Source organism: Meriones unguiculatus, chromosome 7 (assembly GCF_030254825.1).
Source record: "Meriones unguiculatus strain TT.TT164.6M chromosome 7, Bangor_MerUng_6.1, whole genome shotgun sequence".
In the NCBI taxonomy this organism is placed as follows: domain Eukaryota; kingdom Metazoa; phylum Chordata; class Mammalia; order Rodentia; family Muridae; genus Meriones; species Meriones unguiculatus.
In genome coordinates, this window is record NC_083355.1 from 40,231,041 (window position 1) to 40,255,345 (window position 24,305).

General features: G+C 42.8%; 2 protein-coding genes across 3 annotated transcripts in view; one reads left to right on the plus strand and one right to left on the minus strand.

Annotated features, from left to right (window-relative positions):
* The window catches only part of Crlf3 (cytokine receptor like factor 3), a 38,389-nt gene extending 25,719 nt beyond the window's left edge, over nt 1-12,670 (plus strand). The window contains exons 6-8 of the mRNA XM_021630965.2: nt 1,019-1,151; nt 10,154-10,266; nt 11,123-12,670. Coding sequence (XP_021486640.1) covers nt 1,019-1,151; nt 10,154-10,266; nt 11,123-11,379 — 503 coding nt within the window. The 3' untranslated portion in view covers nt 11,380-12,670. The remainder of the gene's footprint in view (nt 1-1,018; nt 1,152-10,153; nt 10,267-11,122) is intronic.
* Nucleotides 12,671-20,893: 8,223 nt separating this feature from the next.
* The window catches only part of Suz12 (SUZ12 polycomb repressive complex 2 subunit), a 47,456-nt gene continuing 44,044 nt past the window's right edge, over nt 20,894-24,305 (minus strand). For both annotated transcript variants that reach the window (XM_021630967.2, XM_021630966.2), the window contains one exon: nt 20,894-23,758. In XM_021630967.2, the coding sequence (XP_021486642.2) occupies nt 23,413-23,758 (346 nt within the window). In that variant the 3' untranslated portion in view covers nt 20,894-23,412. The remainder of the gene's footprint in view (nt 23,759-24,305) is intronic.

The following is a 24,305-nucleotide window of genomic DNA, read 5'->3' on the forward strand; positions in this document are numbered from 1 at the left end:
TTAAGAACTTGAAATTGAGACCAATCTCCTCCATTACTGGCTGGAGAGACATACTCTTTTTCTCCTATTTCCTGGAAGAGTTAGGGTCTCGCTGTGTTGCCCTTGATTACCTTGAACTCAAGAAGTCCTGTTTCAGCTTTCCAGGTAGCTTGGCTATAGCTATGTGCCCCATTCCTGGCTACCTGTACACTTAGTAGTTGTATTTTGTTTTGTTTTTCTTTCCTTTTTTTTATTTAAAGATTTGATTTATTTTATGTGTTTGTTCACATGTTTGCTGCTGTTAGGTAAGCCGCTGGAGTGGTTATGGTTATAAGCTAACCGAAAGGGAGTGTTGGGAACTGAACTTTGGTCCTCCACAAGTGTTCTTCACTCTTCAGCTGTTTTCTTTCTTCATTTCCAATGTAGTACTATGGATTGAACTCATATCCTTAGACGCTAATAAACACTTGCTGGATTACAGATCTTGTCCACCCTCATTAATAAGTCATTCTTAGTCAGGTTGCCATAGCCTCAAACTACTAAATGTGAACATAATTTTTTTCAGATCCTACAGCAATTTTCTTTTCTGTAATTTGTGGGTCTAATACCAATACCCTGTTACTAAATCTTTTATTAAGTTTAGCCAGTGAAATGATGATGTGCACAACAGATACTATATGAAAGAGGTTTATTGGATGGAAGGGGGAGTGAGAGAGACATGATAGGGGTAGAGGTAGGACGCTCTGACAGAGAAAGGGGAGAGAGCAGGAGACAGCGAGAGAGCGCAAGAGTAAGAAGGCAATAGACAAAGTGGCTGGTTGGTCCTTTTATGGAGCAGCTGGACCGTGCCTGTCAGGTATGCATCTGTCTGGTGGGTGACACATGATGACATAGGTTGCTAGGCAACCCAGAAGCAGGCTCCCTAAATACTGCCAGGACTGCTCCAAGTAGTTAGTTTCACTCAGCTCTGTTTACTGTGCCTGTATTCAGTATACCCTTGAAAAGACTGTAGTCGTTTTTAATGTGTTTCCTTTTAAAGAGTGGACAACTGGGTTTGAGGGCTACAGCCTGAGCAGCCGAAGGAATATAGCCCTCCGGAATGATGCTGAGTCCTCGGGTGTCCTCTACTCCAGTGCCCCCACCTACTTCTGTGGGCAGACGCTAACATTCAGGCAAGTGGACAAGTGGCAGGAAATGCTTGATGCACCTCTAGCAGTGTATTGGAGTGTGTGGGGGTGTGTGTGAGTTTGAGTGTGACATGTCCTAGATTTAGTCCATCACTTACAGTGTCAGTTTGTCAAGGTTTTTGTTGTGTTTTGTTTTGTTTTATTGAAACAGGGTCTCACTATGATCCCTTCCTGGCTCAGAACTCGAAAAGACTGGACTGGGCTCAAATTCAGAGAAATCTGCTTGCCTCCCTTTTCCTCTGCTGGGATTAAAGGTGTACGCCACCACAGTAGAGGCTTCAAATATTTCCTGTTGCAGTTTTCTCATCTGTGTTTGTGGGGTTATGCATACAATGCTTGGTACTTGATCCATTTGTCTCTCTTGCTCGTGGTAAGTCGGGATAAATAGGATGCCTCATAAAAGTGTTTGTAAAAGTCAGGCGTGGGGCACGGTGGTGCAGACCTGTCTGTCCCTGCAGAACTCAGGAGATGAAGCAAGTCCAGCATGGGCTGCAGAAGACTCTGTATGTCCAACAAAGCAAACCGGAGGCCAAAAATTGTTTTCCCTTTGTCTAAAAAGTAGCTCACCATTGTGAACATACCATGTGTAGAGCTGTAGAACAGAATTGAAAGCAAGCTCTCCTGCCATCAGCTTTCCTTTGCAGGAAAGCTCCTGCTTTTCTATACAGGAAATCGGGAAGTGTTTCCTTCTCGTTAGCCGAGCAGTGTGTTCTGTGGTTATATTTCTATCTAAATAGCCCTCTGTGGAAAACCAAAGCCCGGATGTTTGTTTTGTTTTCTTTTATGCACTTTTGGCAAAGCCCAGTTTTGATTTGAGCGATTTGGAGTGCGTGCCTGGTTTTCACCATGCTCACTTTGTTGGAGCAAAATCTCCTCTAAGGTTTCAGTCTCAAGATTGGATATTTTTGTTTCCTTAAAAATGCTTTTCATTACATGTGTGTGTTCTGGGGGCTCCATACTTGTCAGGAGTCAGTCCTCTCTTTCCAATATGTTAAGTCCTGGAGTTTTAATCCACTTCCTTGGACTTGATGACCAGTGTCTTAATCAACTGAGCCGTCTCACCAGCCTCATATGACAGGATTTTTTTTTTTTTCTGTTTTGTTTTCTTTGTGTAAGTCATAGGAGAACATCTGAAAGTTTTATCTGAGCTGTTTTCTTCCAGCCAAATCATTTGAACTGACACCTCCTGTTATCCATTAAATCAGAAAAAAATGAATCACCAGAAAAATGCCAAGAGAGGAGAAAAATGGGTCTGTGTTGGCTTTCCATTTGTACAATAAATACTTGAGATAATCGGCTCACAAAAAGAAGTGGGCTGTCTGGTTCATCTTCTCGTAGTGCCTTAGCCCATGACCGCTTGGCTCCATTTCTTTGAGGCCCGTGCCAGCAGTCACAGTGTCAGGATTTTCACCCATTTCTAACAGTGCCAGCTGAGGACCAAACCTTTGACACTTGTGCCTTTCAAGCATTCTATATCTAAATGTGGCAGAACCTGCAACCCAAAACCTATCTGTGCCTTACATAGTGAGTTTTCTATGTGAAAATACTCCTGTGTCTGTGTCTGTGTGCAGGTGCAGGTCAGAGAGCTCAAATTAGGTAAATAGTTGCAGTTGATATCTAACTGCTACTTACTCTGTGCCAAGCACTAGTGCATATATTCTCACATACTCCTGGCTGTGTAGCTGGGGAAAACCTTGAACTTCTGATCCTCCTGCTTCCCGAGAACTGGGATAAGCGCTGTGTACTACTCTGCTGGCTCATTGGTTCTGAGGACTGAGCTCTGTAAATGCAAGGCGAGTGCGCTGCCATCCGAGCTGCACAGCAGGCCTCATTTTAGTCTCAGGGTAAATTAATTCCATAAGAGTGATTGACCATTTTAGGAGAGAGGAAATCGAAGCACGAAGAAGTTTTTTGGTTTTATGTTTGTCTGTTTGTTTGTTTGTTTTGCTTATTTGTTTGGTTTTTTGGGACAGGGTTTCTGTGTGTAGCCTTGGCTGTCCTGGAACTCACTCTGTAGACCAGGCTCGCCTTGAACTCACAGAGATCTGCCTGCCTCTGCCCCTGCCCCTGCCCCTGCCTCTGCCTCCAGAGTGCTAGGATTAAAGCTGTGCGCCACCACTGCACAGCCTACAAAGCTGTGAGACAGCTAGTAAATGGCAAAGATGGAATTGAAATCCAGGTGCTGTCGATGGAATCTGTGGTTGTGAATCCTTGCCTCAGCAGGTTTGAGTGTGGGATAGGCACGCATAACCAGAGAGAGCTGTGGTCCTAGCCACTAGTCGTTGTCTTTTTTTGTGAGGAGGTCAGTGTGAGTCTTACTAATGTGGATCTGCAGTCTCACTGCCGCCTCCTTAGCACATATGTGGTGGCGGTGCTCTATAGCTGAACTTCGGGCCTCAGGCTTGCAAAGCATTTGTTCTTCCACAGGGCTATCTGCTTCCTTTTCTATTTTTAGTGTTTTCTCTCCTTTTTTTTTTTTTTTTCCATAAGACAGGGTTTGACTGTGTAGCCTTGGCTGTCCTGGACTCGCTTTGTAGACCAGGCTGGCCTCAAACTCACAGAGATCCGCCTGTCTCCCTCCCAGTGTGCTGGGACTAAAGGCGTGTGCCACCACTCCCACTCTCCGTATTTCTTTTTACTTTCTTCCTTTCTTTTTTTTAAAGATTTATTTATTATTTTTAATGTTCTGCCTGCATGTATGTTTACGTACCAGAAGAAGGCACCAGATCTCACTATAGATGATTATGAGCCTCCATATGGTTGCTGGGAATTGAACTCAGGGCCTTTTGGAAGAACAGCCATCATTCTTAGTCTCTGAGCCATCTCTCCAGCCCCTCTCCATATTTCTTAATCCTGTGCTGATTTATGTTTCAATTCTGTCTCTGGGTACAGGAATATTTGATTGATGGCTTGCATATGTGGTAATGATCTAATCCCACTGTTTCCTGTCTGCTGACTGGTCTGACAGTAGGCCTCAGTCAAACATTGCTTCTCTGTCCTCTCCCAGAGAAGAGGACATAAGCCCCTCTTGGTGGGCGATTAACTAAAACTCAGTTAAGCTCAGCCTTAGCCAGACTTTTCATTTTTGTCATTTTTTTCCTTTTAAATATGGACTCAGAGTTTTCTCCCCTTATTAAAAGGCAGCAGCACTTAAACCAGAAGGTGAATGGGAGGGGCAGATGGACATGCATAAATGAAGGTCATCTTAAGGACCACTGTTTCGGAAGGGTGGCTGTGCTCCTCAGGCACTACTGTGGCCAGTTTGTCTTGCTGTGGTTTTAGAAGGGCTCGCAGGTGTGGGCAGCCTGTTTGCATTGTGACCCAGCATTCTCATTTAGAAAGTGTGTGCTTGAGATCTGAGCAATGCTGTTATGGAGGGGAAATAGCAAAAACCTTTTTTTTTGTTTGTTTTAATGATTTATTTTTATTTTATGTGCATTGGTATTTTGCCTGCATATATGTCTGTGTGAGGGTGTCAGATACCCTGGAACTAGAGTTACAAGCAGGTGTGAGCTGCCATGTAGGTGCTGGGAATTGAACCCAGATCCTCTGGCTTAGAACTAAACCATCATTCTAGCCCTGAAAAACTTTTCTAAAAGTCAAAATATCTTAAATAAGTATACAGTTCTGTCTTGTGCTGACTTCATAATTATCTTTGGCTGCATGTGGGCTGTGGACCAGAATTTGCTTGAAGAACAGTGAGGCTGTTTCTGGCTGAAAGTTAAGCTGGTCTCAGAGCTTCTCTGCCCTGGTGCCTGCGGCCAGCCCTTCTCCGGGCCTTTCCTGGGTAAGCATTCCTGCTTCTTTGCTTGCTTTTAACTTTTCCTGGCATCATCATTGATTTTTGTTTGTTTGTTTGTTTGTTTTTTGAGGTAGGATTTCTCTGTGTGGCTTTGGCTATTCTGGACTTGATTTGTAGACCAGGCTGGCCTTGAACTCAGAGATATGCCTGCCTCTGCCTCCCGAACCCTGTGATTAAAGGTGTGCACCACCATGCCTGGCCCATCAATTTACTTTTTAATTATGAGTGTCTGTGCCTGCATATACCCTATGCATGCAGGTGCCCTTGTAGGTCAGAGATTCTGGATCCATGGAGCTGGTGTTACAGGCAGTTGGGGCGCTGGGAACCTAACTCAGTCCTCTGTAGGAATAGTACTTGCTTTTAACCCTTGAGTCACCTCTCCAACCCCTTATTTTCTAAATTATGTTTACCTTCTCTTTTCTATCATCTGTTTTTTTTTTTTTTTTTTTTTTTTTTAGTTTGTTTTGTTGATTTTGAGACTGAGCTTTGTGTATCCCAGGCTGCCCTCAAGCTATATAGCCAAGGATGGCCTGAATTTCTGGTCTTCCTGCCTCTACCTGCCTATTGCAAAGATCATGAGTATGCCTTCCTTTTATGCTATTCCAAGGATAGAACTGAGCTGCATACCAAGCCCAGTTTTTTAAGGCAGCTTCCTTTTCTTTCAATGCTAACAGCCTTCCTTAATCCTGGAAGCTTTGGAGGTAGACTGCTCCTCTTCCTTTTTCAAGTAAAGAAACAAAAGCCTGTGGAGCTCATCATGTTGGCTGTCACATTTTAGAAGTGTAGAGTAACTCTGGAATCTATGTTCTTAGTGCTGTGCCCTGCTCTCTTGCCATAGTTTGTCTTCGGTTGCTGTGATAAAACACTGAAAAGCAACATGAGGAAGAGTTTATTGCATCTTACAGGCCATAGTCCATCACCAAGGGAAGCCAGGGCAGGAGGTCAAAGGAACCCTGGAGTCAGGAACTGAGGCAGAGAGGGTAGAGGAAGGCTGCTGACTGGCCTCTTCTGGCTTGCTTAGCTACCTTTCTTGTATACCCCAGACCCGCCTGCTCAGGAATGGCACATCTCACAGTGGGATGGCCCTTCCACATCAGTTGCAACTTTAAAAAGGAAAAGCAAAAACTTGCCGTTTGCTTATATTTTGAAACAGCGTCCCACTATGGTACCCTGGCTGGCTTACAATTTATTATGTACATTCCCATGCTGGCCTTGAACTTGCAGCAATCTCTCTTCCCCTGTTTACAGAGTGCTAGTATTAGGACAAGTGCTACCATACCCAGAGGTTAATGCTTCGGGATGTGTGGAATTTAATTCAGTGTTTGCTTGTGGTAGCTCCCCCATTCCCCACAGTAAGGCTCTTACTTTGTAGCCTAGGTCAGTCTGCATGGAATTCAGTGTGTGTCCCAGGCTGGCTTCACATTTTCAGCATTCCTCTTTTTACCTTGTTGGTGCTAGGATTACAAGTATGTGCCATACCTGGCTTGTTTTATTTATTATTACTGTATGTGTATGTGTGGATGTATATACATATATATGGAGAGAGAAAGTGTGTGTGTGTGTGTGTGTGTGTGTGTGTAGGAGCACTCATCCTATGGCATGCATGTGAAGGTCATATTGCAGCTTTCAGGAGTGGGTTCTCAGTTTCCACAGTGTGAGTTCTGTGACTCAAACTCAGGATGTCAGATTTGTAAGACAAGGACTTTACCCACTGAGCCTTCTCTCATACCTTGTTTTTTTTTGTTTCTGAGACAGTCTTTTTATGTAGCCCAGGCTGGCCTCTTACGTGCTAGGATTACAGGTATGTACCAAAAAGCTGGCAGAGGTACACCAGTCTCTGAGTTTCAGGTCAGCCTGTTTTGTAGAGTAAGCAGCCAGGCCTACAGAGAAACCTGTCTTGAAGGAAAAACAAAAACAAGAATGCACCAACCATTTCTTGCTTTTTTCTTTGGTCAGTACTGAGGATCAAGCCTGAGGCCTTTCACATGCAGGCAGAGCCTCTGAGCTACACCCTCCCTGTTTCCCTTTCATTAAATATTAACATTATTATCATTTTTGAATGAGTTTAGCTCAAGTAGATCCCTACTTTCTGTACATACCTCATCTCTGCCATTACTAGCAATGTCTTGTTAGCTTCTTATATTCAAAAAGTAGTTTAGGACTGGAGGTGCACTCGGTGCTGCTGTGTGCAGTTAGCGTACAGGAGACTGAGTCTGAGCCCCAGCACCAAACAAAGCACTCAAAACCACCAACATAATTGAATGTTTTCTAGAAGAGCCCAGTGGAGAAGCTGCTAAGGGAGGTGCTTTTTATTTAGGGGTAGGATGTGTTCCTTAGTGGGTTGGCCTTGCTCAGTGGATGGTCCAGGTGCATATAGCAGCATTAACTGTATTCTGCACTATTAAAAAAAAAAAGAAAAGAAAAACATGAAGTTGAGAGGGGGACATGTTAGAGGGTTGTGTCGGGAGGAGCCGGAGGCAGGAAGAAAGGTGGTTATGATTAAACTATAGTTAGTTCTTGTAGAAAATTCTCAAAGAATAAAAAAAAATTTTTTTTAAATATTTTTTACAAAGTTGGTGTTTGAGTCGGCACAACACTATCCCTTCAAGCAGCTAGGAAGCTGGGGCAGGAAGGTTATGGGCTAGTTTAGGCTCCATAAACAAGCCCTTATCTCAACACAAAACAGAAATGAAGTTAATTTGTTTTTAACTAGGATCTTTGAATCTTGTTCGTTCCTTCATCTGTTGTGTGGAGAGGCATTACATAGACCCAGGGAGAGTGCAGATGGGCTAGGGCCCTGTGTTTTGCTCCAGTGAAACCCCTAGAGGCACAGTGACCGGATGAAGTAGTCTCTTCTTACAGACATGGGGAATGTCTCCCAGAGGAATACCTCCCACACCCCATTACATCGTGGGGGAGATAAGCCAAAGCTTGCCAGTAGATCACTCAGGCTTTTAATGTGTTTGTAGAGGGAGGATTACTAAATCAGGGACATTCCTTGGGGTATTCCTTTGGGTATTCCTAGTTATGACAGAATTAATTAATAGGCTTTCTTTTATATGATTCTTGCTATCATTTTTCTCTTGATTGACTAGTGTTGTTTGTTGTTTTTCTAAGTGACCCATATCATCTCATTGAACTTTTTTCTCACTTTGGGTATACAGCCCTGGGTGTCATAGAGAATTAGGGTTTAGGAAAAAGAAATGCCAGCTGTGGTGCATACCTTTAATCCCAGCACTCACGAAGCAGAGGCAGGCAGATCTCTGAGTTCAAAGCCAGCCGGTAAGTGAGTTCCAGGACAGCCAGGGCTACACAGAGAAAACCTGTCTCAAAAGACAAACAAAAATTGATCTAGCAGTTGTGAAAGATGGTCTGTGGGAAAAGCTCCTTGCCAAACAAGTGTAAGAACCTGAATTTGAATCCCCATAAAACACATGAAAACCAGACACGTAATATTAGTCTCTGTAATCCCTGTGTCTTAGTTAGGTTTATTGTTGCTGTGACTTGGGAGGAAAGGGTTTATTTCACTCATAGTTTCATATCACAGCTCATCATCAAAAGCAGCCAGGGCAGGGACTCAGATAGGGCAGGAACCTGGGGACAGGAACCCATTACGGGGTGCTGCAATGGGTTACTTGCTTGCTCTGCCTGCGTATTAGAATGGAGGACTACCCACAGTGGGCTCCATCAATCACTAATTGAAGAAGTGCCCCACAGGCAGATATTAGGCAGGCATTTCTCAGATAGAGGTTCCGTCCTCTTTCAGATAACTCTAGCTTATATCAAGTTGGCATAAAGTTGGCGGCACACTCAGTGTCTGTGTGGGAAGATGGGGCGGGGAGACAGTAGAATCCCAGGAGGCTTGCAGGCCGACTAGCCTGCTGTACACGGTCTCCCAAAGAAGAGAGAGAGAAAAAAGAAGCCAAGCCTTAAACAAGGTCAAAGTCCTTTTCCAGTTCCTGGTGGTGGCTGAGTGCCGCTAGGACTTCTTGCATCTCTATGAGGCAGACAGAGAGCAAGAAATGTTGGCGTCCTCAAGATTTCTTCATTTTCCCGCCGTTGTAGTCAGTCTGGAGCTGAGGTGATGCCAACATGTAGAAGACCCCTTCTTTATTTAAATCTCAGAAGTTCTGACTAGGTGATGGCTTTTGGGTTGGTTTGTTTGTTGTTGCTGTTGTTGTTTTGCTTTTGGGAGAATTTTGGGTTTTTTGTCTGTTTTTTGGTTTTTCAAGACGGGGTTACTCTGTGTAGCCCTGGCTGTCCTGGAACTTACTCTATAGACCAGTCTGGCCATGAACTCAGAGATCCTCCTGCTTCTGCCTCCCACGTGCTAGGATTAAAGGCGTGTGCCATCAGTGCCCTGCTGTTTTGCTTTTTTAATTTTTGTGTATGGGTGTTTTTGTCTGGGCACTGTGTGTGAGCGTGCCCATGGGAGCCAGGGAATCCCCTGGAACTGGAGTTACAGAAGTGTGTGGGCCACTATGTGGGTGCTGGGAAATGAACTTGGGTCCTCCGGAGGAGCAGCCAGCCACAGCTCTTAACTGCTGAGCCATCACTCCTGTACTCTGACTAGATACTTTATGACACATGACTCTGTTAGGTATCTAAAGCTGCACCAGGCATAAGTTCCTAGTCATTTGCTATTATTATTTAGAAAAAGGCAGTTGGGATGAAAATGGTCCTTTAAAGGTAGTAACTGTTAGGGATCATGTTGTATTTATGTACTTGTATTTGTTTAGTCACTTATTTGTTTGTTTGTTTAACAACAAAAAAAGACAGGCTTTCTCTGTTTAACCCTGGCTGTCCAGAAACTCATTCTGTGGATCTGGCTGGCTTCGAACCCAGAGATCTGCCTGCCTCTGCCTCCTGAGTGCTGGGATTAAAGGCTTGTGCCACCACAGCCCAGCTAACATACTCTTTTTTTTTTTTAAGAATTTTTTGTTTGTTTGTTTATATGTATGTGTGTGTTTGTGTGAATGCATGTTATGTGTATGCAAGTGCCTGTGGAGACCAGAAATTTGAGTTACAGGTAGTTGTGAGACACGTAATATGGCTGCTGGGCACTGGGCTCCTGTCCCCTGAAAGAACAGCAAGTGCTCCTAACCACTGTGCCATCTTGTCAGTCCCATGTTGCACTTAAAAAGAGAGAAAAATGGACGAGATGACCTTTCTGCTTCAATTACAGAGTTGAAACGGTAGGACAGCCAGACAGAAGAGACAGTATAGGAGTGTGTGCAGAAAAGCAGAATGGCTGTGACTCTCTGCAGCGGGACCAGGCCGTGTGCATCAGCACAAATGGTAAGACATGCACGGCTGTGCCTTAACACAGACCACTAGCTGGAGCTGACTTGAAAGCCTTCTCCCCAAGACTAACTTACTGGTGCCAAAAGGCACCATGTAAGCCCGCAAAGGAGAGAAGCGCCCAGCAGTCCTACCCAGCAATGAAAAAAACACACAGACTAAACTAGGGCCAGTGAGCTGGCTCAGGAGGTGAAGCACTCACCATGCAAATCCCACAGCCTGGAACCCACATGAAGGTGGGAAGAGAGAACCAACTCCAGAGTTGCCCTCGGCTTGCATGTATGTGCTGCAGCGTGCACAGGCCACATTCCCCTGCATATCACACACATAAAATAATAAGTACTTTTAGCTCCTTACTCCATAGTGTTTATGCTTTGAAAGTCATTACCCAAATCCACGTATGCTGGCATACACCTCTAACCCCAGTACTTGTGAGGCTAATCTGGGCTTTCTCCCCTCCATCTCTAGAGGAAGAAAATAAATCACTACTAAGCCAACAGTTAATCTTTTGTGGCACATAATCAGAATTGAATAGAGCAAGATTCTTGTTTATTCCATAGGAAACAGTATTCCTGTTGAGGGCCGAGCTCTCCAGTGTTTCCTTCAATGCAGTTCTCATGGGAAACTCATAGTCTCTCCTGGAAGAGTCCAACCCCATGCCAGAATTCTGAAATGGGATTACAGCTCTGGGTTTTGCTCCAGCTTTGGGAATGGGGGTTAGTCTCTGTTTAGATTCATTATTAATATTTAATTTTCTGGAGTTTTTGATTTTTTCCTGAACTAGAAGAGCTCTCTGTTTTCAATAATCTAGAAGCTGTTTCAGTTGCTAACAGGTCAATGACTAACATTTTAGGTGCAGTTTTTGTCAATGGAAAAGAAATGACTAATCAGTTGCCTGCAGTTACCTCTGGATCCACTGTCACATTTGACATCGAAGCTGTGACTCTAGGAACTGCTAATAACAGTGAAGGTGGAAGCGTCAAGCTCCGGGTGACCATCAGCTCCAGTAACCGGGAGGTGGTATTCGACTGGCTGCTGGACCAGTCTTGTGGCTCTCTTTACTTCGGATGCTCGTTTTTCAACCCTGGATGGAAAGTGCTGGTGTTTTAGCGTTGTGAGGGCTTGGCTTTGGTTTGAGGGTTTGCTGTTTCTGTCCTCGGCCTAGTTTAGTTATATCTGATTTTGAAAAGGTGAACTTAACCTCTTGGGCCACCAGAAATGGAAAGTGTTCGCCTTTAAATATTTCAGTAAGAAGTAAGCTAAATGGGGTGGACAAAACCAAAGTTCAGTTTTGTTTTTAGCATAAATATCAAACTAGCTTTAAAAGTCTGGATACTCTTCGCCGCTGTTCTTCCTAAAGTTGGTTGTTAAAATAGAAAAATGTCACATTATTAAGTCTTCATCAAGGTCAAAGGCCAGAGGCAAACAACAGAAAGACAGCTGGAAGCCAGGGCTCTGTGGGACTGGGCAGGCATTAGTTATTGCTTCTCCTCACTCCCACGCCCTGAGTGTGTGACTTTGCTCCTGTGTTCAGTGATCTCTGGGGCTGGAAAGCCCAGTGGATTCTGCATTTTCACAGTACCTGAGCAAGTGTCTGTCGTAGCCAATGTTAGCATCTTTTCTCCTCCCTGAAAGCGTGGCACAAGACAGAACAGAGGAGGGCCTGTGGTTCCTCACGGTGAAGCTACTTACGGAAATACACAGCAGTGTTAGCTCATATGTGCGTAGCCTGCACCAGGTGCACCCCGTCTCAGCCAGGCCCGAGGGGCTGTGCGGAGTGTTCAAGTCCAGGGTAATGTCAGGTTAAGCAGTGGTCTTTTAGTGGACCAAAGAATAAAGGGTAAATACTTGACCTATTTTTTTAAAGCTTAAATTTGTGTAAAATATTTATTTGACTTAATATGTAAAAAATTGTGGTCTTAACTTGTTATACCAGCGTACAGATAATCTTTAATGTGAATTTTTTTTGTTTGTTTTTACCAGTAGTAAAAAAGTGGAAAAGCAAGTGTGATATTTTTGTAAGATAATTTATTTGGGGATTCACGTTCCCTTTTTGACAATCATGACTTTCCTCCCTTTTTTATGTATAACTGGGTGTCCTTTCTCGAATGTTGGCAGGATGTTCTGGAGTATAGGTGCCTTATCCAGCCTTCTGAAACAAAATAAAAAATGAAAAGTTAACAGTGTATATGCTGTGGGTTTTGTGAGCATAATGAATCTAATTTTAATTCGCTCTTTGTTAGAAAATTTAGAAAGTGTGTATTGTAGTTGCAGGCATTTTTGTTAGATGTTATTATAACTTGTAAAAGACTGCTTCCATATGCTAACCTTCTGTATCATCTCACACCGAGCACAGTGCCTTACACGTAATGTGTGCATAATAAAATGTGAATTGAATGAATGAGAGGAGTCCTTTTCTCCAGACATCTTCATCTCTGTCTTCATTCATTAAATGTATGTTTAATGTGGGGATTTTTGTGTTTTTGTGGGTTTTTGTTTTTGGTTGGTTGGTTGGTTGTTTTTTAAGACACATGGTCTCTGTGTAACCCCAGCTGGCCTGGGACTCAATATGTAGACCAGATGGCCTTGAATTTAGAGATTTTGGTTGGTTTGTTTTTTCGTTCATCTTTCTTTCTTTCTTTCTTTCTTTCTTTCTCTCTCTCTCTCTCTCTCTCTCTCTTTCTTTCTCTTTCTTTCCTTCATTTCTTTCTCCCTTTCTTTCTCTCTCTCTCTCTCTCTCTCTCTCTCTCTCTCTCTCTCTCTCTGTGTCTGTCTTTCTCCCGGGTTCCTGAAACTCACAGAGATCCACCTGCTTCTGCCTCCCAAGTGCTGGGATTAAAGGCGTGCGCCACCACTGCTGATTTTTACTTTCTAAAGCAAATGTGTCTTAAATTTATGCCTGTGTGCAAAACTAACTTAGAATGAAAAATAGCTAGGTGTCGTAAAGAACAATTGTAATTTTGGAGGTTGTGGCAGAAGGGTTCTTAAGAGTTCAGGGCCAGCTTGGCTACAGTTTTGGTGCTTTCTCGACCAAAAAATAAGGAAAGGAGATGATGGCAGTGATGTATGCCTTTAATCCCAGGTCTTGGGAGGCAGAGACAGGAGGTTCTCTGGGTTCCAGGCCGACCTGGTTTACAGTGTGAGTTCTAGGACAGCCAGAGCTGCACGGAGAAACCCTGTTTCAAAAAAACAAAATAAAGAAAAGAAAAAGAAAGGCAATAACAACAACAAAACCGACCCAGAACTAATGTAAGAGCCAAGAATTCTCCTGTTTTGAACTATAAACTGAAGTTTGTTACATGAAGTCCTCCTGTCCAAATGGATAACGCTAAGAGATTTTGGTTGATGATAAAGTGAGAACTGGCATTTGTTGTACCCCTGCTACATGCCAGGCATGTTCTGAATTTTCAAAGAATGTTCTCTCCTTTAGTCCATGCACCATACTCAAGACATTTGTAGTATTACTGTTATTTCCACTTTGCAGGTGAGAAAATGAAGTTAAAGAGATGCAAAGTAGTGTGGCTGAGGTCATGGCTAATAACTGGTCTTGTCAAGATGCTGGGACATGTGTGTCAAGATGCTGGGACATGTGTCTCCAAGAAGCCGCACCCTCACCCAAGAGCCATCTTACCAGCAACACCACCCGTCCTCATGATGAGTTAACATGAAGGTCACAATCAAGGAGCTTGGTCAACCTGGGGACACACTGAACTATAAAATGAGCCAGGGACAGTAGGAATCTATAACCAATAGAGAGAGCTTAGTGACAGTGTGACTGCTGAGATATAGAAGAGGTTCTAGTTTGCCTCTCAGTGGCTAAGTATCATGACCACAAGAACAGGTTTGTTTGGCCTATGGCTTTCAGTCAGTCACCTAGGGAAGCCAAGGCAAGAACTCAAAGCGGAAGTTTGAAGAAGAACCCAGAGAAATGCTGCTCATGGGCTCGCTTCCCCTAGAGTCGGTCACCTTTCTCATACAACCCAGAGCATCCCGGTGGATGGCAGAGCTCACAGAGGGCTGGTCACTCCTACACCACAGTCAAGGAAATGCTGATAGATACACCCACAGGCCAGTCAGCTCCTCAGCTGTGATTCCCTCTTCTCAGGTATGTCCAGGTCTTTGTGAATTGATGGAAACTGTAACGAAAGAGGATTAGGTTGGCTTTCTAACCTGACTGATGGCTTCCAAACCAGTCTGCCCTTGCTGAGGTGAAACATTTACATTTTAGTTGTGGTTTTGAAGGAGGACATCAGCAAAAATGCAGCTGGCCAGGTGTGGTCGTTCATAACGTGAGAATTAGAAGTTAGAAGCCATCCTCTTCTACAAAGGGAATGTCTGATATCTTCTCTGGGCTTCCTATTTTCTCTTTCTACTTCTTTGTGAACAAGAGGGTTTCAGGTGAGTGTTCACTAATCTTCATTCCCTACATTCTTTATACACTCACTTGTTTATACTTACCGAGTTTTTTACAGATCTTGATATTTTCATTCATTAAGCTAAAATTTTAGATTCCAGGGAGTTTGTAGTGATGACTTTAGCCTTTTATATCTCAGAATCTCACATGGAGTAGCTAGCCAGGTGTGGTGGCACACAACAACCTTTGATCCTAGCGCTCGGGAGGCAGGGGCTGGTGGAGCGCTGAGTTTGAGGCCAGCCTGGTCTACAGAGCGAGTTTCTTGATAGTCAGGCCTACCTAGTTAGACACCATTGTAAAAGAAAAGGAAAGAGAGAGTGTACAACTAAGGCGTGGATGTAATTCAGTGGGTAGAGTGCTTGCCTGGCATCCATGAAGCCCTGAATTTGATCCCCAGTTATTCATAAGACAGCAAGGCTGAGCCAGCCCATAATTCCAGCATTCAGGAAGTAAATGAAGGCAGAAGGATCAGATGTTCAAGGTCATCCTGGGAAACATTTTTGGAAGCATTGCCAGTAAGTAGCAAGCCTGGAGCACAGCCATATCTGGGGGAGAGTAAGAGAGGCCAGCAAGATTGTTCAGCACGTAAAGATTGCCATTAAGCTGGCACCCTGAGCTCCATCCCTAGGACCACATTGTAGGAGGAGAGACTGGACTCCCCTGAGTTGTCCTCTGACCTCAGCACATGCACATATACACAAACAAATGAAACAGAGCAGCTGCATAGATACCCAATTACATGGGTAACACTGGAAGGCTGTGGCAGGGAACTCCCATGAAGCACAAGTCCAAGTTGGCAGAAACCACAAATGTTGCAAGAACAGTGTGATCTTAGTGTCTCTACAGGAAGAGGAAGTAGGAGACTCAAATACGAGAACAGTAGGAACCCCAGATCAGCAGCAGATGCTCCCTGGAAAGCACCGTGGAGTAGTTTGGAAATCGTAGTGAAATTTGGGGGATTTCCCATCAGTGCTGGTTGAACATGGCTCCAGCGAGCATTTGCAGGTACTCTGGCCGCCCTCAGAGCTGGTCCTGGTGGATGTACGCCCCTAGTCCCAGCATGTAGGAGGTCTGGGCAAGGGAATCTGGAATTTCTGCCCAACACAGGCTACATAGTGAGGCCCTGTCACAAAATAAAGGGGCTAGAGAGGTGGCTCTGGTTGAGAACACCTTATTGCAGAGGACATGAGTTCAGTTCCCATCAGGCAAGTCAGTCAGCTCATGACTAACTGTAACTCCAGTTCCAGCAGGCCCAACCCACTCTTCTGACCTCTGTGGACACCTTCATTTGCGAACGTGTTGATACAGACACACACAAAATTAAAAAGAAAGTAGGCTAACCCTTGGGTTCAGTGATCTGCCAAGACATAGAACATAGAAAAGCCATGTTTGTTACAGGGGAGCTGGCTTGGCAAACACATGCTTCCTGAGCGGTGACCTGATTTCAGATTTCCAGAAGGCATCCAGGGCCAGCCTGCCTGGGATACCCAGCGGAGAACCAAGGAGACCCAGCCTCTAGCAAGGTGTATGTTGGGACTGACGTCAGAGGTTGTCCTCTGACCTCCAGGTGTCTGAGTTCACTCAGGAATGTGTGAAGGTCATGGTTGCTGTGAATACAGGAGAAAATAAGCAATACTGAGTGATCATGTCTTAGAGAAGCCCCCGTGAAGCTCCAGTCTGTCTCCTCTGCGTGCCCCTCTCTCCGTTAATCCTTATAGTCACACTCTGTATTAAAATATGTTCGGGGCTGGAGAGTGAGCTGAGTAGTTAAGGGCAGTGGTTGCTCTTCCAGAGGCTGGATTCAATTCCCAGCACCCTCATGGCAGCTCACAACCATCTATAACTCCAGTTCCAGGAGCTACAATACCTTCTCCTGGCCTCCTTGGGCAGGAGCCATGCTCATGGTGCACGGACGCATACTAGATAGTCAAAACATTCCTACCTATGAAAATAATAAAATACCTTTATTGTTTTTGTTTTCTGATGCAGGGTTTCCCTGCGTAGCCTTGACTGCCTGTAACTGGCTTTGTAGACCAGGCTGGCCTCGAACTCACAGCCATCCGCCTGCCTCTGCCTCCTTGAGTGCTGGGATTAAAGGAGTGCATTATTGTGCCCATCCTAATAAAATATCTTAAATAATTCCAACTCTGCTTTGAACAACAAAAATTTCAGAAAAGGGGCTGGAGAGATGGCTCAGCAGTACTCTTCCAGAGGTCCTGAGTTCAATTCCCAGCAATCATATGGTGGCTCACAACTATCTATAATGATACCCGATGCCCTCTTCTGGTGTGCAGGTGTGCGTGCCAACATTAACGTGGTACACAATAAATAATTTTTTTTTTTTTTAATTTTCAGAAAAGGCACACACAAAAGACAATAGTGAGGTCAAGAGAGTCCAGGCACATTTCCTTTTGAGTGTTGTCTTTTATTCAGTGTGAGCTCTTTCTAAACGTTGATACAAAAAGTGAGTTTCTACTGAAATGTGGACATTTGGCTGATCTTGGTGATAGGATCCCACAGCACCGGAGGCCGAGCCAGCCTGGGTTCTTAGCCACACCCCGTCTGAAATCAACAGAGGGCTAGAGATGGCTCATTTGGAAAAGTACTTGCCACGCAAGCAGGAGGGACCGTGTTCGATTCTCAGCACCTGTGCGAAGGCCAGGCATGGTGGCACCTGGCTACTACAGCATTGTAGAGACAGAAAGGATTCCTAGAGCTCACTGGCCAGCCAGTCAAACCAGGTCAGGAAGCTTGGTTCAGCTAAGATCATGGCTCTAAGTAAATAAAGTAGAAGGTGGGTGAGAAAAATACCTGATTGTCCACCTTTTCCCACATGTACACATATACACACATTTACGTGGATGCAAACAAGCAAATGGACAATTTATTTATGAGACTCTAGACCATATTAGATCTGGTGTGTGTTTGTACACGCATACTGCCTGCTTTCCTGCCTGCACATATATATATGCCATGTCATCTGTTTGGAGGCCAGAAGGCTTGAGGAAGTGGGTCCTGGGGATTGAACTCAAGTCACCACTGAGCCATCTCAGATGTCCCTTCTGTCTCTTATGGACTTAGGGCCCACCCAGATCATCCACAGTAACAGCATCTCAAACTCCTTACAGTGTTGTTTTTTTTTTTTTTTTTTTTTTTCTTTGAACTCCTTGTTTTTCAAAAACCCTTTCCCAGTGTGTTTTAGGAGGCAGTTGCCTGAGTCCAGTCTCAGGAAAAACTTCCACCTTGCTGGCAGTGTCAAAAGAGTTCATGTTCCCAGGCTCCAGAACCAGCTCCTATCCTGCTTCATCAGATAGTTCACGTTGGTCTGTTAACCAGTAAAGAATGTAAAGAGGGAAGTTGCTGATTATCAAAGCTGAGGCACACAAGTTGCAAATGTGTAAAAGTTGCCTGTCGTGACTTAATTGACTTTGTGCAGCTTGTCCACTCTTTTGTTTCCTTATCATTCTGAATTCTGGGCCAGAAGTCCAGGAAGTGACTTGACTGCAAAAGTTGACTCAAGAACCCTGAAACCAGGTGACCCAAATAAAGCCCAGTCACTTATCTTTTCTGCTCACCCCTTGCATCAAAAAGATTGGAAAATGTTACAGCCTGGCCCACTCCCCCTCGCTTTGGGATTCCATCCTTTAAAAACGCTGTACAATTTCTCTTTGTGGTGGCAGTTCAGCTCCTGAGCCTGTTAGGTGGCACTGCTCAGTAGTGGCCTGAATACTATAAAAACTTGTCAAATGCTTAAGCACTAAGATGCACTTTCAAATACACAATCAGCTCCTGAGTCTGTGCTGTTGTCCCTGACCTGTCAAATGAAGTTTGTGCTTTGCTGGACTCTTGTGACTGCCCGTGTTTGGGTGACTTGGGTTTTTCAGAGCCTGACACTGTGCATGTCTCAATCGTGGCCACTTCTTCCAGAATAGTATAGTAGTGTTTGGCTAGAGCTAGAGCAGCAGCTAGAGCTGCCTCTTTCTTGACTTAGCCAGAGTGGACTTCAGTCTTTAGGAGAGAAGGAATACCCTCTGCCCCGTGGATTGTTTTTGTGTTCCGAAGTCCCTAGCCAATTAGCATTCTTTAAAAAAATTTTTTTTTAAATGTGTGTATCTGTGTGTGAATGTATGTATGGGAGCATAGTACCCACAGAGGCCAGAAGTCACCAGATTCCCAGGAGAGTTACAGGGAGTTTTGAGCCTGCTGTAGGCAGGGGACCAAATTCCAGCTCTCTGTAAGAGGAGCAAGTGTTCTTAACTGCTGAGTCATCCCTCCTACCCTGATTTTAATATAAAAATTTACAATGTGGAGACAAAGAAAAAAGTAGGCCTCGAGGGTTTGCTGTGTGGTATGGCATAAGCATTCCTGTCAAATATGAGTGACTAAGATCCGAGAGAGGTTAGGTTTCCTGTTATCTACAGCAGTGAACTACAGTGACAACTGTGCTGTGGACGTTTTGGTTTATGCTATGTAAACATGTCTGTTATAATTCCAGGTTGGGGATTTTAGTTTGTCCACACCTGTTAAGTGTCTCGTGCTGAGTGTGGTCTTTGCTGGGTGGAATTAGTTGAAGTCTGAGGACTTTGAGTAGTAGAAATCGTCCTCAAGGAAGAAAGATCGGCTGCTTGCTGCTGTTTGCTTATTCACTGATTATCTGGACTTCTGGATCTCTTGACAATATTAGCACGGTAGAGAGGAGCTCTTTGCCAGATGCAGATGGCTCAAATCTGAGGACTCTGCAGAGAATAAATGCCAGAGCCTAGACAGTGAGTGAGGATAAAGAACAAGGCTGCTCCTGCTTCCTCCTTGCTGCTCCTGGTTGCTGTTGTGAACTGAAAAGAAACCCAATGACCTGACCAATAGGAAGCAGCTAAGAGAACTGTGGCCCCCACTCCCTCTCTCTCCTTCCTTGTGTTGGGGTGTTACAAGAGATTGCAGTGGAGTAGGGAGAAAAATAAAAGCCAGCAGGAATTTTCTCCATGGAGATGTACCTCACCTTTTTCTTTTTAAAAAACTAAATAGTAACTTGTTCTAAAGCAAATACATTTCCATAGGAAATTATTTGTTGTATTTAAATCAAAGTTTATTTAAAAGAATATACTTTATCAGCATACCCATCTTGCTTTTCTTTTGTTCTTTTCTAAGATAATCTGTAGATGGTAGATTTTTTTTTTACTTTTATACATCTAGGACTGGAAAATTTATTTAAAATTACACACATAGGGTCATGATGCAAGTAAACGCACTTACTGTAAATCGTGATGGGCTGAATTCGATCTGATTCCTGGATCTCACATGGTAGAACTCTCACAAGTTATCCTCTGACACAGTGGCACAAAACGAGATAGACTACTTTAAATTGCACATTTTTGCTGGTTGATAAAAGTTGAAAGGTATGGGACATAGGTTTCTTGGTATATGGACATCTAGCATTTTTAAGACTTTAGTTTCCTTTTTTGTTTCTTGAGATCTTGAATTTACTATGCGGCCAATGGTAGTTTTGAATTCCTGATCCTCCTTCCACCTAAGTGCTGGGATTACAGGCTTGTGCCACCAGCTGTGTATGTTGTACTGACCACTGAGTAAAACATGCATGCTAGGCCAGGGAAGCACTCTGCAAGCTTAGGAGCATCCCTAACTCCAAAGTTGTTTGCTCAGCTTCATGACCTTCACCCGCTAAGCTGTCTTGGGTGGGACTGGTGGTCAATCTCTTTAGTGTTATTGTATGTTAAACCTCCAATAGCGATGCCTTCCTTGGTGGGTGCTGTTACTGGTGAAACTGAATTTTGATTGCATCCAAGACTCCTCTGCAGGGTTTGCAGCAAGAATTACATCGTGGTTTCTTAGCCAATATACCAGATTTTTCCCTAAAAGCTGTATGAATAGTATATAGTTTAGTTCCTGTTCTTTAAATCTCTCCAGATTTTGTGGGGGCCTGTCTCAAGTGCATGCAGGTGATAGGTTATTGGCTCTCACTGTTGAGTTGCTTACCTGAGTACAGGGAACTGAATTCAAGTCCTCAGCAAAACCGCTGACTTGAATTCAGTGTCTCCCCAGTCACTGGCCTCTTACAGACCACATATATAAACCAATCATTGTTATGTATTTACTTGAACTCCTAACTCCTGCTCTGTCAATTTTTTGAAGACCAAGATAAATTCACTTTTATTCAGTATATTGAAGGAAAAAAAAAAAAAAAAAAGCCAGGTGCAATGGTATACACATTTAATCACAGCACTGGATGGGGGGTGGGGATGGAGCAGGGAAGGCACAAAGGCAGATGGTCTACAGTGATGGTTCCAGAACAGCTAGGGCTACACTGAGAAAAACTGTCCCAAGTGGGGCATGGTGGCACATGCCTATAATCCCACCATAGGCATGTATCTGTGAGTTCCAGGCCAGCCAGGGCTGCAGAGATTGACTGGCTTTGCTCTAAATAATGATCCTTAAAAAAATAAAATAAAGGGGGGGGGGCTAACAATTTTCTATATTAACTCAGAACAGGGCACTTTTGAATGGTAGGGCCACTGTTTGGCACAGGCAAGGCTCCAGTTCAAGGCCACACACAGCATATACAGATTCACTATGAATGACAGCATATCACCCATGAGTGTTGAAAGTGGCTTCATTTTTGTTTTTTTCATTTCCTAGTGGGTATTTCATGAAATTAGTATACTTTTCAAGAGCCTTCATAAGCAAGCCATCTAAGCAAAAGCCAAAATGCACACTAACAATGCAGACTGTGAATAAAGAAAAGCAGAATACAGCTTTATATTATTGAACTTTATGTACAAAATCATTTGATTTCAAATAAACATTTAATGTAAAAACAAACGTTTCTTTTAAACTGAATTTTTTTTTACATCTATTGTACCATTCAAATGCTTTATCATCTTACATGATTTCTTCAAAATCTGTTATCAAGGGTACATATAGAAAAGCTTTTTTTTTTTTTATAAATAGAAACAAAGGGCATTTTTAGCTTTTATAAGATGACATAAAAAGTTTACTCAACAGAAGTAATTTCATTACTATTCGGGGGAAGGAAATCACCAATTTTTGTGCAAACAATGCTAGCCTTCTTTTAAGCATTAAGAGCATAACTGCTTAAGAAATGACATAAGCAATAATTCTACACCTACATCTTCCCTAAAATAATCTATTTGTTTTTTACATATATGCACAGCTTTAGCAAATTAAAGCCCAACAGAAATGTTTAGAACCCACTACCCAGCGGCAAAATGAGAGTTCAGCGAACTCATGAGTAGAGTTTACCAGTCAGAGAGTCTGCAAAGAAAACTGCAGTTTCCCTCTTTGCTATTTTTTAAACACAAAAACCAGTAACTAAGAACTTAATACTGGATGACAAATCACATCCACACTATTTAAATAGCCTCACAGTTAAACACATCATAAAGACCAGCCAAATCAGTATTTACATTTATAAACCTCTGAAGACACCATGAGAAAGCTTCTGTCCCTTCACTAAGCAAAAATAGGGAACTGCATCTGATGGTGGTGGAATGAAATTAAAACATTAAAATACCAGTATTTACAGCAGCATTGATCCTTTATAAATAAAGAATATGAAAATGCATTATCTTTAAAGGATAATAAAAAAATTGAGGTGATGTTATTCAACCACAGTGCTTGGAGTTGGAATAAAAACCTATTGGTGCTTCTTAATACGCCAGTAGTGAAACCACTTTGTTGGAGAAAACCCAACCGCAAATATGTGCGTAAAACACACAACACAGGGAAAATTGCTCAAAACAATTCAAGTCAGCTTATCTGCATGGATATTCTAATCATGAAAATAGATCACAAAGAAAACACGGTGTAACATCTTCTGGTTCGTTTTCAAGGACACCCTCCACCCCAAAGTGGCATCTTACAAAATCTCCAACTGTCTCTCTTGCTTTACAATCCTAATGCAAAGATGTGCACAGAATGACTTCCCATGGGATTACCTAGTTAAGAAAGAAAAACTAAAACATGTTCAAGTCAAAACATATGTTAAGGTAAACAAGCATTACAAGATGGTGACCTCAGTGTCATGTGACACTGCCTGGTCCACATGGAGAAGAAGATGAGTAGGTACTATTTTAAACTTGCAACAGGAACTGATGCACAACTTGCTTTGTAACTTTTCATTCCAAATGCATTAATGGTTTCTGAATCAAGGGTCAAAGTCTGAGGGAAAGTGGCAGTGTGACAATTTCAAAAAATTCTCCATCTTTTAAAAGGGTGTAACATCCCAAACTTCCCTGCCCAGAAAATGTCTCATAATTACAAAGCAGAAAAATAGCCAGTCACAAATTTAAATTTTAGGTGTGAAATTTCTAGATTAACCCAATATATTTCAAAAAATGACTGCTGCACCTAAAAAAAAAATTCTGTGAAGTACTGCTTTTCAGGTTCAAAACAAATTGATGACATCACTAAAGCTGATAAATGTGAGAATGAAGTGAAGGAGACTCATATAACCTCTGCACTGAAATTGATGACTTCATCTAACACTGCCTGTTCAAAACCCATGATTAAAAACCAAACAACTTAGAACCAAAACTCTTCCTTATTCCAAATTCATGATTTAAAACCAAACAACCTAGAACCAAAACTCTTCCTTATTCCAAATCCATGATTAAAAAACCAAACAACCTAGAACCAAAACTCTTCCTAAAGGCTGAATTCCCTAGAAGTAATTTCAGTGTCTGTCCAACATGGGATCAGAGTTTTTGTTTCTTGTTCTGTTTTGGAACCCCTGAGACACCATCTGTTTCCACAGCTTTCTCTTTTGAGTTAGTTTCACTGAATCCATTTGCTGTCCCATTTTGTTCCTCAGTTATTTCTTCATTTGCAGGGGTGGCAGATTCTCCTTTTTCTAGTTTTTGCTGCATTTCCCGAAGCTTGGTGACAGCTTTGTCTATTGACATTATACTAATAAGATTAAAGTCATGCATGCTGACTAGATGAAGCATGAAGTTTCGACATAAATTCTTCTTAATTATTTTCTGTCCATAATTTTCTACAAACAGCATACAGGCATGATTCATTTGATTGTCAGCAATAAATCTATTCAAGAAAAACAAAGCATTAATAATGACATAGATTCTCTGTGAAAACAGAGATAAGCACTGTGTAACATGACAAACACACCCAAGCTTAGCAAACAGTAAGAGTGAGAAATGACATTTCGGCCACTAGAGAGCCAGGTATTTACAACTTAAACATCTAAATAGATGCTAAGACAGGAGCCTCAAAAATAAACCTCCGTAACTATCACACTTAAATATCTGGATCAGAAAATTAAACAAATGAAACTTGACTAAAATCAGTCTGTGCTGTGAGCGATGATGTCCTGTACATGGAAGGTAAGCATTTACCTAAAACATTTAATTTCCATCCTAAAAATGGACTTATCAAGGGAGAAAAAAGTAAAATACTTAATGCAAACTTTTTAAATGCATATGGACATTTCGCTTGCATGTGTGTCAGTGTACCACATGTTGTCTAAAATCACAGACAATTGTGTGGGTGATGGGAATTGAACCCGGACACTCTTCTTTTAACTACTGAGCCATTTCTCCAGTCCTTCATCATTTCTTTTTTATAAATAATT